General features: G+C 53.0%; 2 protein-coding genes across 8 annotated transcripts in view; one reads left to right on the top strand and one right to left on the bottom strand.

Annotated features, from left to right (window-relative positions):
• Positions 1 to 446: 446 nt before the first annotated feature.
• Positions 447 to 1,130, bottom strand: MRPL41 (mitochondrial ribosomal protein L41). The gene has a single exon (XM_045468904.1). It carries the CDS (start codon positions 986 to 988, stop codon positions 581 to 583), a length of 408 nt encoding a protein of 135 aa, XP_045324860.1. The 5' UTR covers positions 989 to 1,130; the 3' UTR covers positions 447 to 580.
• Positions 1,131 to 1,269: 139 nt separating this feature from the next.
• Positions 1,270 to 17,913, top strand: part of PNPLA7 (patatin like phospholipase domain containing 7) — a 64,216-nt gene continuing 47,572 nt past the window's right edge. The window contains exons 1-13 of one of the 7 annotated variants that reach the window (XM_045468882.1): positions 1,270 to 1,432; positions 2,806 to 2,837; positions 4,517 to 4,591; positions 4,758 to 4,845; positions 5,313 to 5,392; positions 6,361 to 6,452; positions 6,633 to 6,773; positions 7,349 to 7,508; positions 9,283 to 9,363; positions 11,814 to 11,942; positions 12,347 to 12,427; positions 13,651 to 13,777; positions 14,314 to 14,454. In XM_045468882.1, the coding sequence (XP_045324838.1) occupies positions 2,808 to 2,837; positions 4,517 to 4,591; positions 4,758 to 4,845; positions 5,313 to 5,392; positions 6,361 to 6,452; positions 6,633 to 6,773; positions 7,349 to 7,508; positions 9,283 to 9,363; positions 11,814 to 11,942; positions 12,347 to 12,427; positions 13,651 to 13,777; positions 14,314 to 14,454 (1,225 nt within the window). In that variant the 5' untranslated portion in view covers positions 1,270 to 1,432; positions 2,806 to 2,807. Of the gene's footprint in view, positions 1,433 to 1,535; positions 1,555 to 2,805; positions 2,838 to 4,516; positions 4,592 to 4,757; positions 4,846 to 5,312; positions 5,393 to 6,360; positions 6,453 to 6,632; positions 6,774 to 7,348; positions 7,509 to 9,282; positions 9,364 to 11,813; positions 11,943 to 12,328; positions 12,428 to 13,650; positions 13,778 to 14,313; positions 14,455 to 17,913 lie in introns of those variants that run through there. The other 6 variants (XM_045468886.1, XM_045468884.1, XM_045468880.1 and 3 more) reach the window with 6 other exon arrangements.

The following is a 17,913-nucleotide window of genomic DNA, read 5'->3' as shown; positions in this document are numbered from 1 at the left end:
AACACAAGAATTTGAACCCTCCTTAAGAGTTTGTGTTAATGGTATTTAACTAAGGGTCAATTAAATATGAAGCAGAATCCGTAAGACTTCAGGGACTATGCACTGAAACCGGGGAACCCAGAGGGGAGACTGTAGACTACGGGAGGTTTTGCCCCCAGAATAGTTGTTTTTCAACCCATAAGGAATATGCTGACTGGTTTTGGGAGTGAAGAATCTGGGGGGACAGATAACCAGTGTTGTCATGTGGCACCATGTGCCTTGTGAATTCTCCTTCCGTGTCTTCTCGCCCTTGGCCTACCTCCCCAGAACTTTTTGGTTGGAAAGACAGTGCTTCCAGTTTCACCGGGAACAGGGCCTCTGTGTGAGCTCTGCCTCGCTCACTACACCTGGATCTATCATGCTGCACCCTTTCATCTCACAATGATCAGATGCCAAAACCAACACCGGACGGTAGCTAAGGTCTTTAATAGGAACAAAACGAAGGAAATGCCTCCCCGCTCGCCCACCCCGGGACCAGCGGTCGGGGGCGATGGCCGGACGCAGTCCACAGGCACACCCAGCGGCTGCCACTCCTCGGCTCCTAGCGCGGGAAGTTCTTGGGGTACAGCTGGAAGAGCTTGCCTTCCTGCGTGGGCTCAAAGCCGTACTTGTCCAGCTGCTCCGGGTCGAAAGTGCCGTCCCTGTAGTCCTTCTCGATAGCAGGTGCCACTGCCTCCCGGAACAGCTGCTCGGCCGTCAGCGGCACGTCTGTGCCCGCCGGGACGCGGTAGTTCACATAGGGCTTGAGCTTGAAGCCAGCCAGCTCGGGCACCACCAGCTCCGGGACCATTTCCTTGACCTGCACGAACTTCCCGTCGCGGGCGTGCACGCCGGTGCCCTTGGTACCACGGCTCTTATAGAAGGTACGTGGGCCCCGCTTGCTGGTCCACCTACTCATGCGGTCGGCGCCCCGCACCACGATGCGGGCCGCCCCGCTCAGGAGGCCCATGCTGGGTGGGTCCTGCAGGATGCGCGCGTCCTCCGAGCCAGTTCACGCGTACGAGGCCGCCGCCAGGCGAACTCTTGCGGGTCTCTGCCGCACGGCACTCAGCTTCCGGCTCCCGTAGGTGACTTCCGGCAGTCCGCGCGGCTTCCGGCGCCGTCAGGCCTCTGCGCCGCAGCAAAGCAGCTCCGATTGGCTGCACTGCGTCCAATGCGCAGCCTCCACCCTCCGAGTGGGCGGGACCTCCAGGCCCCGGCCAATGCGCGTGGAGGTGCGGCGTCCGCGGCGGGGCGGCGGGAGCGCGGACGTCGGCGGTCCGGCGGCGGGGTAGTGACGGGAGCGCGGACGTCGGCGGCCCGGCAGTCGGGGTAGTGACGGGAGCGCGGACGTCGGCGGCCCTGCGGTGGGGGGTAGTGACGGGAGCGCGGGCGTCGGGCGCGCGCGGTCCCGGTGAGTCCCCGCAGAGCGCCCTGAGGTTCTGGCGGGTCCCGAGAGGAAGGGTAGCCATTAGCTGCCCCACCCGGTGACGGACGCACACCGCCCCACAGGCCCGCGCGGCCCTGCGCTGCACGGTGAGCCGCCTGTGGGAGGCGGAGCCGTGTCCTCTCGGTCGTCCGGACACTAACCACCGCTTACAACCCCGACTCCGGTCAACCCCGAACCCCCAACTCCGAGGTCCCCCGACCCTGAGTCCCGACCCCGCTGCCTGTCAACCCAAGCTGCCCAACTCCAACGGCCTTCAACCTCGACGCCCCCTTCACCCCGACACCCGTCAACCCCAACGCCTGTTAACCCCGAGGTTACCCAACCTGATGACCCTCCAAAATGACACCCCCAACCTGCATGGCCACTAACCCCGGTGCCTCCTAACCTGCCGTTTCCCAACCCTGCAGCCCACTTGCGCCCCTTCCCTCTGGCTCTGTGCTGTCCCAGATGGAGAAGCAATGGCTTCCACTTTGCCTCCCTAGCACGCGCTGGGGGCCATGAGCTCTACCCCACCTCAGATGTGCAGGGTGGGGTGCGTGGGGAGACTGCCTGGTCAGGGCACTAGCAGACCACAGAGCTGGGGTCAAGGGCGCTGCTGGCCTTTCAGGAGACTGAGAAGGAAGGGTTCTCCATGTGGTGGCAGAGGACACAGGACATTTGACCCAGGAGAAAGTGGGCTATGACCTTGCATCTGCCTTCTGCATCCTGATTTCTCTGGGTGGGATTTTGGAAGAGATAAATCCTCCCTTGTTGCTGCTTTTCTAAGGGGTCTGGGAGCCACAAGGTGAAGGCCCCAGACCTGGCTCCTCACCTCTAGACAGGGGGAAAGTGAACCAGGCAGGTCCTCAATTCATCATCTCCTGGACCCAACACACCCACCTTGAGGTCAACCACACGGGATAGGAAATCCCCTGACACAGGCCACTAGGTGTTCTCACAGTCTGCTGCCTGGCCTGGCCCCACACACCCCTACCTCACCCTCCAGCCACAGCCTCATCGCTGAGGCACTGGGAGCTCCTGGCTGCACTAGGCCTTGGCTGAGCTGCCCACACCCGCCCTTGACCAGCTGGGAGAGGAGTAGGACTTGGCTGCGGTTCCAGGTTCCTGGGCAGCCATGGGAGAGCTGTTTACAGAGAGGGAAGTGGCCCTGGTGTTTCTCTTCTTGGAGAACACAGCTTTCCACCAGGGTTTTCCTTTCAGTGAAGACATAATTTAAGGAGAAGAGGAACCCAGGAGAAAAGGCTGAAGGCATTGCTCTGCCGCATGAGCATGAGTTGAGGGAACATTTGCCCTGAACCAGTGCTTCTTTTCACCTTGACTGTTTTTTTCATTTTTAGCCATGAAGCAAGAGGAAGATGCCAGCCCAGAGGTATGGAACTAGATGGTTCCGGGGATGAATCAGAGCCTCAAAATTCCCAATTAGGGGTGTTTCTGCATTTGCTCTGTGGGCAGCTCCTTGAAGTTGGCTAAATGTGGGAGAGGTGGTCTGGGCCCCTCTGTCTCCTTGTCGGATCTTGAGGCCACTTCTTCTCTGAGGTCAAAACTCAGTTCCTGCTCCCCCTTAGGACTTCTGCTTGTTTGTTTAAAAAAATTTTTTTTAATGTTTATTTTTCAGAGAGAAAGAGAGAGAGAGTGAGTGAGTGTGTGAGTGAGGGAGTTGTAGAGAGAGGGGAAGACACAGAATCCAAAGAGGCTCCAGGCTCTGAGCTGTTAGCACAAGCCTGACGTGGGGCTTGAACCCATGAACTGTGAGATCATGATCTCAGCTGAAGTCAGATGCTTAACTGACTGAGCCACCCAGGTGCCCCAGACTTCTTGTTTTGATGGGAGTCTTTTCCTTAGTGGAACATCTGTAGCTACATCACAAAGGCCTTTCTCTATTCCTGAAACAGAAAAGTAGATACATTAAAACAACCACGAAAGCCTGAGTTGCTCAACCATATGAAGTTATATAACTAGATTATGGGACACCTGTGTGACCCTTTCCGTGGATATCCCTGGTTGTCCCCAAAGCGGTGGTTGAGCTCTAAGGGACACACTTAGTGAAGGGTGTGGTTGTGAGTGCTGTCATGTTGAGAGCTGAGCACAATTGAGGCCAGGAGAGGCTGGATGCCTCAGCTCTGAAGCAAAAAACTCCCACAGCTTCCATTTGCCTCCTGAACCAAGTTCAAAAACATGGTTTTCTGGACCACTTACTTATTCTGCCTTGAGGCAACCGACATTCTGCTTTTGAGACCCTTTTCTGAATGCCCTTTCATTTCACTGGGTTTCCTGGTGTCTAATGCTGGCTTCTGCTTTAGTTCTTGGCACTTGTGTAGAAACTAGAGAGGATTAACAGGGGCTCCCTGCCCTCTCCTCTTCCTGGCCTCTTGGGAGGAGGTGTGTGGGCGCCAGGAGGAATGCACAGTGGCTGCTCGTTTCACTGGTTTCTCTTGCTTGTTTTCATCTTCATCATTTTGGGGGAATCAGCCAGTACCCTCCAGGTAGGTGGCCCCAGCCATCTGCCCACTCACCCTCCTGTGCTCACTTTTCTCTTCCTCCTCCCTCCCTTGGGTCTGGACTTCAGAAGCCCCTAAAATCTCCTTCTTGGGGAGTGGTCGGTGCTGGTAAATAATCTTTCTCTGCTATGAGCTGATATGCCGTGTTCTCAGAATCCAGGCGGCTCCTTGGGGTTTCTCAACATCGCTGCGGTGCAGGCTTCGATGTGCCCTGGCACGTGGCTGGCAGCACACGGTGTTGTGGGGTGCACCCCTAGTGGCTAGCCGGGTTTGCTCCTCTAGACTTGCATCTGAGGAACTGAAAAGCTGAAGATTGAGGATTCCACACGGCACAGCTGCTGGCCCTGCCCAGCCATCCCACGGGTGGCCTTGGAGGTCGGGTTTCTCTCTCTGTGCTGAGCAGGTGCGCTCGGAGGACCTCAGCAGCCCAGAAGATCACTTCTCCCAGGGCTGCTGACTGCCCTTCTAACCAGCAGCTTTATTCTTGCGACCCTGGGAAGCCAGGGCCATGCCTGTGTTGGCCCTTCGTGACCACAGTGTTCCCTTCCAGGCTGGCTTTTGTCTGGGTCCTGTCCTGCAGTCCTGGGGGCTGCAGTTGACGGAGCAGCGGTCACAGTCTACCATGGTAACCGCCTTACGTGCCTCCTGGTGACGGGTGGGCGCTGGGATTTGTGGGCTTGCTTCACTCCTGGCTGCTCCTGTCACCTCCGTCCCAGCCTGTTGCCGGGGTAGGGAGGGGCTCTGTGGCAGCCTTGCTGACAGGCGCTCTGTCTGTCTGTGATCTCACCCAGCTCGTGGGGATTGTGATTGGAGCCCTCCTGGCCCTCGCCCTTGTTGGCATCACCGTCTTTTTTGTGTATAGGAGAGTTAACCGATTCCGTGAGTATCTTACTTCAGATATCCACCTCTATGGGGAAGGGACAAGGGCTTGGGAGAGTGGGGGAAGGTTCGGTGACCTAACCCCTGTTGTGAGCTTCTAGGAGCAGCCCTCAAGCCTGTGGTGGCTTTTGGTGGGAATTGCTGGCCTGAGGCTGTGCACGCCAGACCTATGGGATTTGAGTATGTTCCCAGCTTTCTCGGCTCACAGAGACCCTTTTCTGAATGCCCTTCCATTTCACTGGGTACGAAGGGCTGTGAGTCCTGTTCGAAGGGCTGCGAGTCCTGCTCCCTGTGATCCAGTCTGTGCCAGCCTGGACCCCAGACGCTGGGTGCCATTCCCTGATACCATAAACCGTAGCAGGGGCAGGATAGGCTCGGTGTGTGTGCCTTACAGGCTGCTTGGTAGAGCCTTCCTGCCTGCCTGTGTCCCAGCCGTGGCTCAGGAGACCCCTCTGCTCCCCTTGCAGGACAGGTACAGCCCACTCCGCAGTACAGATTCCGAAAGAGAGACAAAGTGATGTTTTACGGCAGGAAGATCATGAGGAAGGTAACTTGTGCCGCAGGCCCTGTGTTCCTACAGGCCCCAGCGCAGTGGGGGCCCCAACAGCCTGCACCTGCCCTCATGCCACATTGTGGGGTCCTCCTAACATTCAGAGACTGTTGGCCAGAGCAGAGACGGAGGGCTCATTGGCCCTTTGAGGTGCACATTCGTCTCAGCTAGAAAAGAGGACAGGGTCTCTTTCAGGAATATTCTGGGGTGCGTGGACACACAGGGTTCTGGCCATGGTGCTGGAATTGGGGTTCCTGCCAAGATTTGGAAGCTAGGAGGCCTCACTTCTCAGTCTGATGGAGCCCTGCCTGGTCACCCCCCGGTCTCTTCCGCTCCCCTGAGGGCAGGAGGGACCCCACACTTCTCAGAGGCTTAGTGTACTTGAAATGGGTGTTTAAAATAACTCCTGGTATTTTAAAATAGTCCCGATTTGTTACTTGTTCTGGATAAGCAGTTAATTCATGTTCTTTGTAGCAAACTCGAAATACCACACAAGAAGCCATGTGAGCCCTTAGGTGGACCTCCTGTTCTCCTGGCCATGAAACAAAGACACACTGGTGCTGCTTGCAGGCCATGATGCTGGCCTAGAGCCTGAACGGGATAGGGCCAGCTTTTAAAAGGCTGTCGAAAGGGGCTGCTGTGCCAGCGTGACAGAGGGGAGGCTGAGTGTCAGCTTTGCAGGCAGAGGGAACACAGGCCTGAGGATCCAGCACTCTGAGAATGCTGGCTGTTTGGTGATACGGCCAGGTGGCACTTCATCGTCAACGGCACCAGGGATGGTTCCCTATGCCCAGGGCAAGTGGGGCAGGTGGGGCAGGCAGGGAAAGACCCTGGGAGCTGCTGTCACACCTGCAGGCAGCCCAGCTCCTGAGGGCTGCGGTTGACCCCTGAGGTTGACCCCTGAGGCTGAGGCTGGGTCCAGTAGGTCACAGGGTCAGGACTCGGCCTTTCCCTTCACCTTGCAGGTGACCACGCTGCCCCACACTCTTGTGGGGAGCACGGCTGCCCCCCGGCAGCGGGCAAGGAAGAGGACCAAAGTGCTGTCTTTGGCCAAGAGGTACTGGGAATGTCCTTGAGACCACACGTGCCCCAGCTGGCCTCCCTGGCGGGCCCTGGTGAGCCTGCTGGCCATCGCTGCTGCCTATGGCTTCCCTGCCTCTGGGTTTGCAGTACTCCTGCCATCTGCTTCGAACCCCTTTGGGCTTCTGCTCCAGAGGCATGTATCTCTGCTTTGTAGGATTCTGCGTTTCAAGAAGGAATACCCAACCCTGCAGCCAAAGGAGCCACCACCCTCCCTGCTGGAGGCGGATCTCACAGAGTTTGACGTGAAGAATTCTCACCTGCCATCAGAAGTTTTGTACATGCTGAAGAATGTGAGGTGAGACCAGCCGGGTGAAGGAGGCTGCAGGAGGCCTGGGGCTGTGCTCCCTAGGACTGCCCGAGCTAAGTTTACCTTCCCTGGCCGTCCGCACGGCCTCTCACAGCTCTTTCCTGTTTAGTTTAGTATTTGTTTACTAATCAGCATTTCCGTCTTCGTGAGGAAACTCAGAGCAGCTATGGGAAGTGTGTGGCTGGATCAAAGCTGCAAGTCTGGGTTCCCTTCCATTTCTGCCCAGAAACCCCATTCTTTCTAGTGGCGCTTCACCATCCAGGAGGGGTGTCCCGTCCACCTGCTTTTGCTTATGTCTCTGGTTCAGATTCATAGTCATGGCTCAAGAGTTCTTCGAGCTGACGGGAAAACAGTTTATGGGAATTCCCGAAGTGTAAGCTTCTGTCCTGACAGTGACTCCAGGTGGCCAGTGCTGCAGGGTCTGCTTCTCTGTGAACTCTAGCCCTGTGGGTCTGACCAGCAGTGCCTGTGTCAGTGGCTGTATTTGCATCAGCCTCTTTGAAATGCTGTCCTTCCTTCTCTCCTTTCCAGAAGGCGTCCCACATGTGCTATGGTTCTTACAGGGTCCTGGGCCACTTTGAGAAGCCACTGTTCCTGGAACTTTGCAAACACATGATCTTTGTACAGCTGCTCGAAGGGGAACACGTCTTTCAGCCGGGGGAACCAGATACCAGCATCTATGTAGTGCAGGATGGGCGCCTGGAAGTCTGCATCCAGGACGCGGTAAGAGCGCCTGTCACGTGTGTGGATGGCCCAAGGGAGTGCAGAGCAAGGTGGAGGGTGTGGGTCTGTTGTGTATGTTGTTTGTTGTGTTTCTTTTTTAAGTAAGTTCTACACCCAACATGGGGCTTGAACTCACAACCCTGAAATCAAGAGTTGCATGCTCTACCGACTGAGCCAGCCAGGCGCTCGTGTTGTGTTTTTACTTAGATGTCTGCCATTGAAAACATTTTTTTAAGTTTTATATTAAAAAGTTAGTATAACATTTTAAGTTTCAGTTCTTTGGGGAAAATGGCACACTTTGGTCCCGGCATTGGCACACAGCTGCCCTTCAGTGTTGGTACGTTACCTTCACTCATGCATGTGGGGGTACCCATGGGTTAGTGGGCTCAGTGGCATTCGGTGGTTTTCTGCCTTTTACCTGTTCTGAGCCTTTTGAGATGTCTCTCCAGTTTCCCGAGAACACCCTCAGCAGTTGGGTCTTGACCTGCCACCATCAGTTGTACCCTTGCCTGTTGTGAATGATTTTAACTCTAAGAAAATAATTAAGGTATTAATTCAGCTGGAAACGCAATACTTGCTTCCTGCCTCTGTTAATTACACCCATGAATCAGACGTCCTAGGGAGCAACTTCCAGGCCAATCAAGCCTGTGGAAGTCTTGCTTTCCAGCAGAATGTATCCTTTGATTTGCCCAGGGGAGTGACCCAGGCTTCCCACTGCTTGTTACTGTTGAAGCAGACACTCAGTGAGCCCCAGTCTGCACAAAGTGGCCCCTGACCTTAGGGAAGTCCCCACCTGCCAGGACCCTGGGGTGGGCCCTGACCCAGAATGGATCCCACATATTCTTCGGGTTTCTAGATACGATGTTGTCCGGGCAAAATTACTGTGTGTGTGTGTCTTCATCCCACACTGGACTTGATGGGATGATGAGAGAAGAAATGGTCCTTGTCTAGTTTCCTCCCATTTGGGCCATCAGCATCCAGGGTTATTGTTTCCCAGCTAGCAGGCCTTTCCTGAAAATGTGACTTTGGGCCAGAAGGAAGGGTTCTTGGAGGGTGACCAGGGCCAAGTTTGAACAAGTTCAAAAAGGAATTTCCTGGGTGAAGCTGAGAAGTTCCTGTATTAAATAAGCACCCGTTGGGGCGCCTGGGTGGCTCAGTCGGTTAAGCGTCCGACTTCGGCTCAGGTCATGATCTCACAGTCCGTGAGTTCGAGGCCCGTGTCGGGCTCTGTGCTGACAGCTCAGAGCCTGGAGCCTGTTTCAGATTCTGTGTCTCCCTCTCTCTCTGCCCCTCCCCTATTCATGCTCTGTCTCTCTCTGTCTCAAAAATAAAAATAAACGTTAAAAAAAAAATTAAAAAATAAGTAAATAAGTAAATAAATAAGCACCCGCTTTTCTTTCTCTTTTAATCCAGTGGAAAAACACATCAAAATGCCATTATTTATGCCAGTAACAACCGAATTTGGTCCTTAGAACTTTTTGTTTGGGCCAGCACACTCACTTAGGTTTTATGAAATTCAATCTAAGTCCTCCTAGTGAGAATAAGCCCTGGGTTGAAGGGCCACGCCCAGGCCAAGCTTCCTGATTGCTCTTAACTCATCTTTGTTTTTTCTGTCCTCTGCTTTGGAGCTTATTCCACCTCTAATTCCTGAAGGTCAAGTAGGGCACAGCCTAACCCTTGGGACAGGCGACAGTGGAGGCTGGGTTGCCCAGCTGGCCTGGGCTGGGCTGAGCCACCTGTCAGGGGATGACTCTGCTCTGTTTCCTGAGTGCAGGATGGCACCGAGGTGGCGGTCAAGGAGGTTCTGGCTGGAGACAGCGTCCACAGTCTCCTCAGCATCCTGGATGTCATCACTGTGAGTCTCCTGGGTCTACCCGGAAGTCACCTGGACAGCATGTCCCTCACTGCCGAGTCCAGTTCTCCCCAGTGGCGAGGGGCTGGCCTAGGACGGGAGGGACCCCTAGCAGGTCAAGAGTGTGTGGGAGAGCAGCTTTAACTGTGTGTTGAAGGAGAGCTGGGCATTTGCTCACGGGTTTTGGCTGTCTCTTAAATGATTATTATTATATACACGTGGTCTGAGATGCAAAAGGCACAAATGTTGTGAGTGAAAACACTTCCTCTCACCCTTTAGGCCCCAAGGCCCCTTCCTAGGAGGGCCCTCCCATGGATCTTCTGTGGTAATGGGTGTCTCTCTGTTGTTCCCAATCTCCTGCTGTTGACTGGTTTTGTGTGCACACCACTCCATATGTTTGAGGACCAATTTGCAAGACAAATCCCTAGCAGAGACTTCCCAGGTGTGAGAGTGCACCCCCCACACGCCTGAGCCACAGTCCTGCGGGAGGACACCTGTGTCCTCACCCCACCAGCTAGGGAGCCATCTCATGTTTGATCTTTGCCAGTCCAGTCAATTAAAAGATAACATTTCATGTTATCTTGGGATTTTTAAACTTTTTACCATGGTACACTTGAAACATATTCAAAAGTAGACAGAATCGTAAAATTAATCGTGTGTGCATCACCAGCTTCAAGAAGTCTCAGCTCAGCATGACTATTCCCATCTCATTAACTAGAATTTAATGTTTAATTTTCTTTTTCTCATGAGTAAAGTCTTCATACAATGAAGCAAATCTTAGGTGTCTGCTACTTGAGCTTAGATAATGCACACACCTGTGTAGCTCAAAAGGTGGCATGTGATTGTCACCTTACCTTCGAAGTTATACTTTCTGCTTTCACTTTTAGCTATGCATTGAGGCAGCTTATACCTCAGTTTCCCCAGAAACTGCACAGAGGAGTCTCTAGAGCAGTTCAGCAGACCTTGGCAAGGATGCATCCGTGTGGGGCCAGGAACCTATGTACTTGTGTGACACTCACATGGTGGGCGGAGCCCTTGGTGGGTGTCCTCTGATCCAATTCTTGAGTTCTTGTGCACAAGGGGGTGATAAACTCCAGAGACTTTGAGGGTGCCCATTGTTTTCACCCATCCCTGTTAGGCTGGCACAGACATGTTTTGAGCTGTGGTGGGGCCTGGGGTGGAGGCATGGATAGGACTCCGGCATCTTGCTCTGGCCCCAGGACCTGGTGTGCCTTTATGAGATGCTTGGCCAGGGCTGAGAGGGACACTACCTATGAGCAAGGCAGACCTGCCTTGGAAGGCCAGCTGGGGGCAGCCTCTGCCTGGAGCCTTGTGCTGGGAGAGGCTACCCAGACGTGCAGGACAGGCCCCATATGGCTGTGTAGGGCTCTGGCTGGTGTGTTGGAATCTGTAAGGTGCACAGTTTTCTTTCTGTAAAGGATGTGAAATGAGCAGAAACGATTCCAAGGAGAAGAGCTGAGTCCCAGAACTCACTTAGAGCATTTGAGAACCACATGCCCAGAGTTCCCGATGTACAGGGCTTGGTTAGGAGGTCGGGACTACCCCGCTCCCCCATTGTGGGGAAACTTCCAGTTACAGTCAGCTCCCTCCAGAGACTGCTGGGCCCACCCTGGTAACACAGACATTGCTAACATGTGAGGACTTACAAGGGTCGAGGGGCTCCCCCTGAAACCAGGGACCCAGACCAGCCAAGTTCCTGACCATTCAACCCTGGCGGTGTAGATGTGTACGTGTGGGCCGCTGAGACTCATCCGTGGCAGGGCGGGGGGAAGGGAGGCATGCAAGTGATGCAGCCACTGTGGAAACAGCATGGTAGTTTCTTGAAAGTTAAAGATGCATAGACCGCATGGCCCGGAAGTTCCACTCCTGGATATTTAGCAAGAGAAAAGAAAACTGTTTGCACAAAATCCGGTGCGTGAACATTTATAACAGCTTATTTATAATTGCCCCAAACTGGAAACAGACCCAGTGCCCTTCAGCTGCTGGGTGGTAAGGACACTGTGAAGCATCCATAAAATAACCCCGTTCTCAGCCATGAAGAGTGCCACTATTGGTGTGTGAACAGCATGGCGGGCCTCCAGCTGCCGTCTCTGTGAGAGGAGCCAGACCTGTGTGGTTCCATTTATGTGACCTTTTGACAAAGGCAAAGCCATCAGGACAGAGAAAATCCCAGGGGTTGCCAGGAAGCAACAGTGGAAGGATAGGCTGGTGCCAACAGAGGGTGGCATCCTCGCCAGAAAAACGGGTTTCTCTGTAGTGCCAGCCGGCTCCTCTGAGGTGGTTGGTGCTTGGAGCCCGCTGGCCATCTGCTTCCCGTGCAGGGCAAGGCTCCTCAGGGCCCTCGTGGGTGTCCCGTGTGGGGCAAGGTGCTGGCATCTCGCCCCTTCTGGAGACAGGGTGCTGGGAGCGGCCTGACCTCGCTGTCCTTGCAGGGCCACACTGCTCCATACAAAACCGTGTCCGCCCGCGCGGCTGTCCCTTCCACCGTTCTCCGGCTCCCAGCAGTGGCTTTTCAAGGAGTTTTTGAGAAGTATCCTGAAACCCTGGTGAGGGTAGTGCAGGTGGGTCGCTTTTACAGTCCCCCTTTCTGGCCTGGGAGCCACTGCACGCACATGAAGGCGCATCCCGAGTGGGTGTAGAAAGGATTAAGGTGGCTTTTTGGAAGTTTTGTGATACATATTTTACAATAAAAGTTAACATTCATGACCTCACAGAGGTCCTCGGAACTCCTACCAGCCCCCAAGAGGTCGTTCTTTTTTTATTATTAAACTTGTTTTGAAGTAATCTTAAAGATTTACCAAAAACTTGCACACATAATGCAGAGAGTCCTTACGTCCCTAGCGTCAATATCTTAGGTGGCCGTTGGGGGGTTGTCAGAACCTCGGGTTCATGCCTGGGAGGGTGGCGAGGGGCGCGGGGGTCTGAGGAGGCGCCGGGCTTGGCACAGCTGGCTGTCCCCTCACAGATCATCATGGTGCGGCTGCAGAGGGTCACCTTTCTGGCTCTGCACAACTACCTGGGCCTGACCACAGAGCTCTTCAACCCTGTAAGTGCAGACTCGCCTCCCCCCACCCCCCCACCCCCATCCTTGCGGCCAGGACCCTGGGCTTTGAAAGGTTTACTCCTCTGCCTTAAAGCAGATGCTGGTAGATGAGTCGGGGGCTTGAGTGTCCCGAGAGTTCCTGCCGAGAACCCTGCCCACCCATGGGGTTTGGGGGATGGGACTCCTGCTCTGATACCCCTCCCAGAACAGCCTGCAGTTTGGCCTGAATGTGGCCCCTTTGGTCACCTTGCTCTGTGACCTCATTTCCCCTTTCCCGTTGCTCACTTGGCGCACACAGCTGAGCTGCCTGCCCACCCAGCGGAGGCGGCCACCTCCTGCACCCTGGGGTCCCTCCTGCTATGGGGTTGAGCTGATGGCTGTGAGAAGGGTCAGCTCACTCCACCCGGAGCTGCTGTGAGCAGTAGATGAGACCCTCCGAGGCCCTGGTTGGAGGGGGCTGGATGCTGACCTCTAATTATTGGGGTCAGTGTTACACTTGGGTGTTGTCTCTAGTTTTGATGGGCATTAGGTTTTATCATCTTCCTTTACTGGTATTTTAGGGCATATCCTTTTGTTTTTTTTTTTAACTTAAGATTTAAAAAAAAATGTTTATTAGAGAGTGTGCACGCACACACGCAAGTGGGAGAGGGGGTGGGGGTGGACAGAGGATCTGAAGCAGGCTCTGCATTGAGAGCAGAGAACCCGATGTGGGGGCTCAAACTCATGAACCTTGAAATCATGACCACCCAGGTGCCCCAACCTTTTGTTTTCTACATTACTGTCCGTCTTTTTTTAAAACAAATTTTTGATGTTAATTTTTTGAGAGAGACAGAGTGTAAGCAGGGGAGGGGCAGAGAGAGAGGGAGACACAGAGTCCAAAGCAGGCTCTAGGCTCTGAGCTGTCAGCACAGGGCCCGATGCGGGGCTCGAACTCACGAACTGTGAGATCAGGACCTGAGCCGAGATCAAGAGTCGGATGTTTGACTGAGCCATCCAGGTGCCCCAATATTACTTTCCATCTTAATGAAGGGCATTAAGGTTTCTGACAGTGTGGACCACCACTTAAACTTGACGGAGTTGCCAGGATAAAGCAGGCTGGGCCTTTGGTGCCGTAAGCACACAGCTAGTCTCTCCACTGGTCACCACTCTTCTCATCCCCCTAAGTGTGGCTGCGGAGAGTACTAGCCCAGGGTACCGCTGGAGCACCTGCTTCTTTCTCGCCCCAGGAGAGCCAGGCCATCCCCCTGGTGTCTGTGGCCAGCGTGGCTGCTGGCAAGGCCAAGAGGCAGGTGTGCTGTGGCTCTGAGGATCGTCTTGAGAGGCCCCTCCGGCCCCAGGAGTCCTGCGATCCAGGTACTGGCCCTGGCCTGGCCTCCAGCCTGTGTCGGGCCTCCTTTCCTCCCCTCACCCCTGTCTCTGTGGGAGGACTTGGCTCCAGGAGACAGCCGTTGGGGGAGCAGATTCCAAACTTCATGTCGCTCTAGCCCTTGAGAGGGGCCTACATCTGGGGCAAGAGACTGTCCATTGAAGCATCTTGGCTAGGGGTCACCTCCAGGGTGACAGTATAATGTGCAGCCATGCTAACAGATGTGGGACAGGTCACCAGCTCGTGTGTAAACAAATGGCTAACAGACTAGTAAAATCAAGCTATGCTGCGCGGGGTCCTTCCTGGAAGGTGGCTTTGTATAAACTCACCTGAGGGTCCGGTGGAGCACCGAAGCGTGCCAGGCTCATGCCAGTGCGCTTGGAGGGCCACCTGGACTAAAACGGTCCCTGGGAAGGGCCAGGCACGTGTAGGTGGTGAGGGTGTGGTCAGAGGCCCTTGAGACGTGATTTGTGCACTGCTGTGGGAACAGAGGCCTTGCTTCCCACCCGTCTCCTCCCGGCAGATCGAGGGGGCAGCCGTACAGCAGCCCCTGGGCCTCTGCTGAAGAGGAGCCAGTCCTTCCCGCTGCCTTCGGTTCACGAAGAGATCCTGGATGAGCTCGGCAAGGCCCAGGCAGGTGACCAGGCCCCTCTTGCTCCACCAGGTAAGGCACTGGGTACCCTGACCTTGGACCGTTGATGGGTGGGCAAGCCCTCAGGCCCAGAGAACCCTGTGCACACACTCAGCCTTGATTTGATGCGGCGGTGATTGTCTTGCTGCCCCAGGCATCCTGTGGGCTCCTCTCCACACTGCGCCTCTTCTGTGCTCCCCGTGTTCTCACCCCTGAGGCTGTGCCCGGCCACTGCAGGAGCATCTGCTCCAGCACCATCCTTTCTTCCCTGTGCACGCCATCAGGCTGCATCCCCTGCTGAAATAGACTCCCTAGGCCCTCTGGCCCCTCAGCTGCCACTGGATCTGCTTCCACGCAAGCAGAGCTCTCCAGGAGCTGTCCATGCCAGCTCGTCCCCAGTCTGTCTCTGCTCTGCTTTCTCAGCAGCTCTCTGCCCCTCTCCGGGGCACCTTCCCCACAGGGACAGCGCATCCTGGCGGTTGGGCCAGGGATTCTCTCATCCCGTCCGGCAGCCTTCACAAACTAGCTCATTCCTTACCACCTTCTAATGTTGCTCTCACGTTCACTAGAAAGTTTGTTTCGTTTTTATGTGCATTTTGTGAGTTGCCGGCAGGCTTCATCATCTGGTGTATTTGAGAGCTATCTGGGTGCCCCTTTAAGAATTGTCTGTTTATATTCTCTGCTCATTTTCTGCAGGGTTTCCTGACTCTGCCTTGTTGATTTGCATTAATTCTGTATATGTTCTGGATAGAGACCTTCCACCATTTGTAATTGTTCAGATGTCTTTTGTCCGTGTCCGTCTGTTACAACGGCCAGCCTTGTGGACCATTGTGGAGCAGGAATCCTTGATGTTCATTTATTGAAAAGCAGCCGTTGCACACCTTGTGATTTGTGTTTGGGGCCTTCCTTATTCTTTGCTCATTCACTGGGTTGTAAGTGCATTTGTCTAGATCCTTTTCTGCTAGCTCTGTGGTTTTCCCTTCCCTGAGGTCTCATTCATTTGCACTTCCTACTTGTATGTGTTTGGAGTAAGAAATTAGGTCTTTTCTTACTTTGTATACTGGTAATTTACACAGCGCCGTTAAGATCTTTCATTTACCTGTTGCTTTTTTTTTCCTTTGGTGCCATGTTCATTTGGTATCAAGTTTCTGACTCTACGTGGAATTTTTTGTTTGTTTAGTAATAGATTTTTGGAGATATGATTCACATACCATTAAGTTCACCCTTTTAAAAAAAATGTTTATTATTATTTTTTTTTGAGACAGAGTGGGGAGGGTTTGGAGTGGGGGAAGAATCCCAAGCAGGCTCCATGCTCAGCACAAAGCCCAATGAGGAGCTCGAACTCACAACCAACTTCCAGATCATGACCTAAGCCAATATCAAGAGTCAGATGCTTAACTGACTAAGCCATCCAGGTGCCCTGAGTTCACCCTTTTATTTATGTATTTATTTACTTAGGGGCGCCTGGGTAGCTCAGTTGGTTGGGCATCTAACTTCGGCTTAGGTCATGATCTCGTGGTTCACAAGTTTGAGCCCCATATCGGGCCCTGTGCTGACAGCTCAGAGCCTGGAGCCTGCTTCTTGGATTCTGTGTCTCCCTTTCTCTCTGCCCTTCCCCTGTTTATTCTCTGTCTCTCCCTCTCTCTCTCTCTCTCTCTCTCTCAGAAATAAATAAAACATTTAAAAATATTTATTTACTTAATTTCTTTATTTTTTAAAGCTTATTTATTTGAGGGAGAGAGAGAGAGAGCACAAGCAGGGGAGGGGCAGAGAGAGGGAGAGAGAATCCCAAGCAGGCTCTGGCCTGCCAACATGGAGCCTAATGCGGGGCTCAAACTCATGAACTGTGAGATCATGACCTGAGCTGAAGTCAAGAGCCAGACGATTAACCAGCTGGCACCCCCCAGTTCACCCTTTTAAAGTGTACAATTTATTAGTATATTCACAAAATTTTACATCCATCACTACTGTCTGTTCCCAGAACATTTTGTCAGACAGTGGAAATGCCGTGTCCTCATCAGCCGTCACCCCTTGCACCAGCCCCGGGCAACCACTGATCTGCTTTCTGTCTCTTGGGTTTGCCTGTTCTGGATATTTCATTACTAGGATCTACTTTTTAGGTATCTTTTGTGTTTTTAGGTATTCCTTTGTGTTCTATTTGCCTGTTTCTTCATGGATACCAAGGTGTTCTCAATTTTCATTAACTGCTTACGGTTGTATAACATGAATACAGAAGGTGTAAATCGTAAATGGACAGCTTATGATTTTTCATAAACTGAACTCACTTGTGAGGCCGGCACCCAGGTGCAAAAAGCAGGTGCCACGGTTACCAGTGGTGAAGTTAGGCTGCTGCTCCCTGCCCTTCTGAGTCCCAGCAGTCAGGCTGCTTCTCAGCTTTCGTCTGACATCCATGTGTGTTGTGTGGAGCAAGACGCACCTGTTCTTGCTGATGGATAGAGATTTATTGTGTGAATACACTGCATGTGTGTCTGTTGAACACACACGTATGTGTTCCTGTTGAAACCGCTGGCTCATAAAGTGCACACGATTGACTCGGAGGCACTGCCCACGCTTTTCTGAGTGTCGGTCCCAGTTCGTGCTTCCACTACCCTCCCAAGGCTGTGCTGTCCAGTGTGGAGCCTTCGTCCCCTCAGGTGCTCTTGGCCTTGGGTGTCTGTGCTGCCGACAGGTCGCACCATCTTCCGGGAAACCTCCTGCTCTTGCACCATCCTGTCTTCTTCACCTGACCCCCTGGGCCACAGTGGGTCTCTCTGTGGCTGCACCTCCAGCCTCCTGATGACTCTTGAGCCCCAGCACTTTCCATTTCCATGGGAAGTGGGCTGCCATTGTCTTTTGTCCATTTTCCTCTTAGGGTGTCATTCGTCTAATTGCTGATTAATAGGACTTCTTTAGATAGTCTCTGTTAGATATAGGTATTGAAAATATTTTGTGCTCTTTTCACCCTCTTAATGGTGTCTTTTAATGAATAGAAGTTTTTAAATTTCATAGAGTCCAATTTATCAATTTTTTTCTTTTGTGATTATTATTTGTGTCCTATTTAGGAAGTCTGCCTGCAAGATTTAACATTTTACCATTCATATTTATCCTTCTAGGATTGGTTCTTTTGTCTAAAGTGAGCGGGGGTCATGATACACTTTTTTTCCAGCTATTCAGCTGACCTGCTGTATTTTTTAAAAATGTGTTTAGCAAATTTTTTCAAAAGAAGCTTAAGTGCTAGATAACTGAAAATAATAGCAGTCCACAAATAATAAAGTTTGACTCTGAATTATCTAGTTCCATTAACATGTCTGGTTAACATCCATGCAGGTCCCAATACCTTTCCTCTGGTCCAGAAAAATAATGCCCTCTTAGAGGACATGTGTCTGCAAAGATCAGAGACACTGATCAGAATCTTACGTTTTGTCAACTGCCTTGTATATAGTATATAATACGTGATGTGTATAAACTAGGAGAATAGCATCCTACAGAAAT

Source organism: Leopardus geoffroyi, chromosome D4 (genome assembly GCF_018350155.1).
Source record: "Leopardus geoffroyi isolate Oge1 chromosome D4, O.geoffroyi_Oge1_pat1.0, whole genome shotgun sequence".
In the NCBI taxonomy this organism is placed as follows: domain Eukaryota; kingdom Metazoa; phylum Chordata; class Mammalia; order Carnivora; family Felidae; genus Leopardus; species Leopardus geoffroyi.
This window is presented reverse-complemented; position numbering and strand designations above follow the sequence as displayed.

What these genes read in the sequence shown, in the direction of transcription:
- MRPL41 (XM_045468904.1), bottom strand. Translation starts at nt 988, where the DNA reads ATGGGCCTCCTGAGCGGGGCGGCCCGCATCGTGGTGCGGGGCGCCGAC.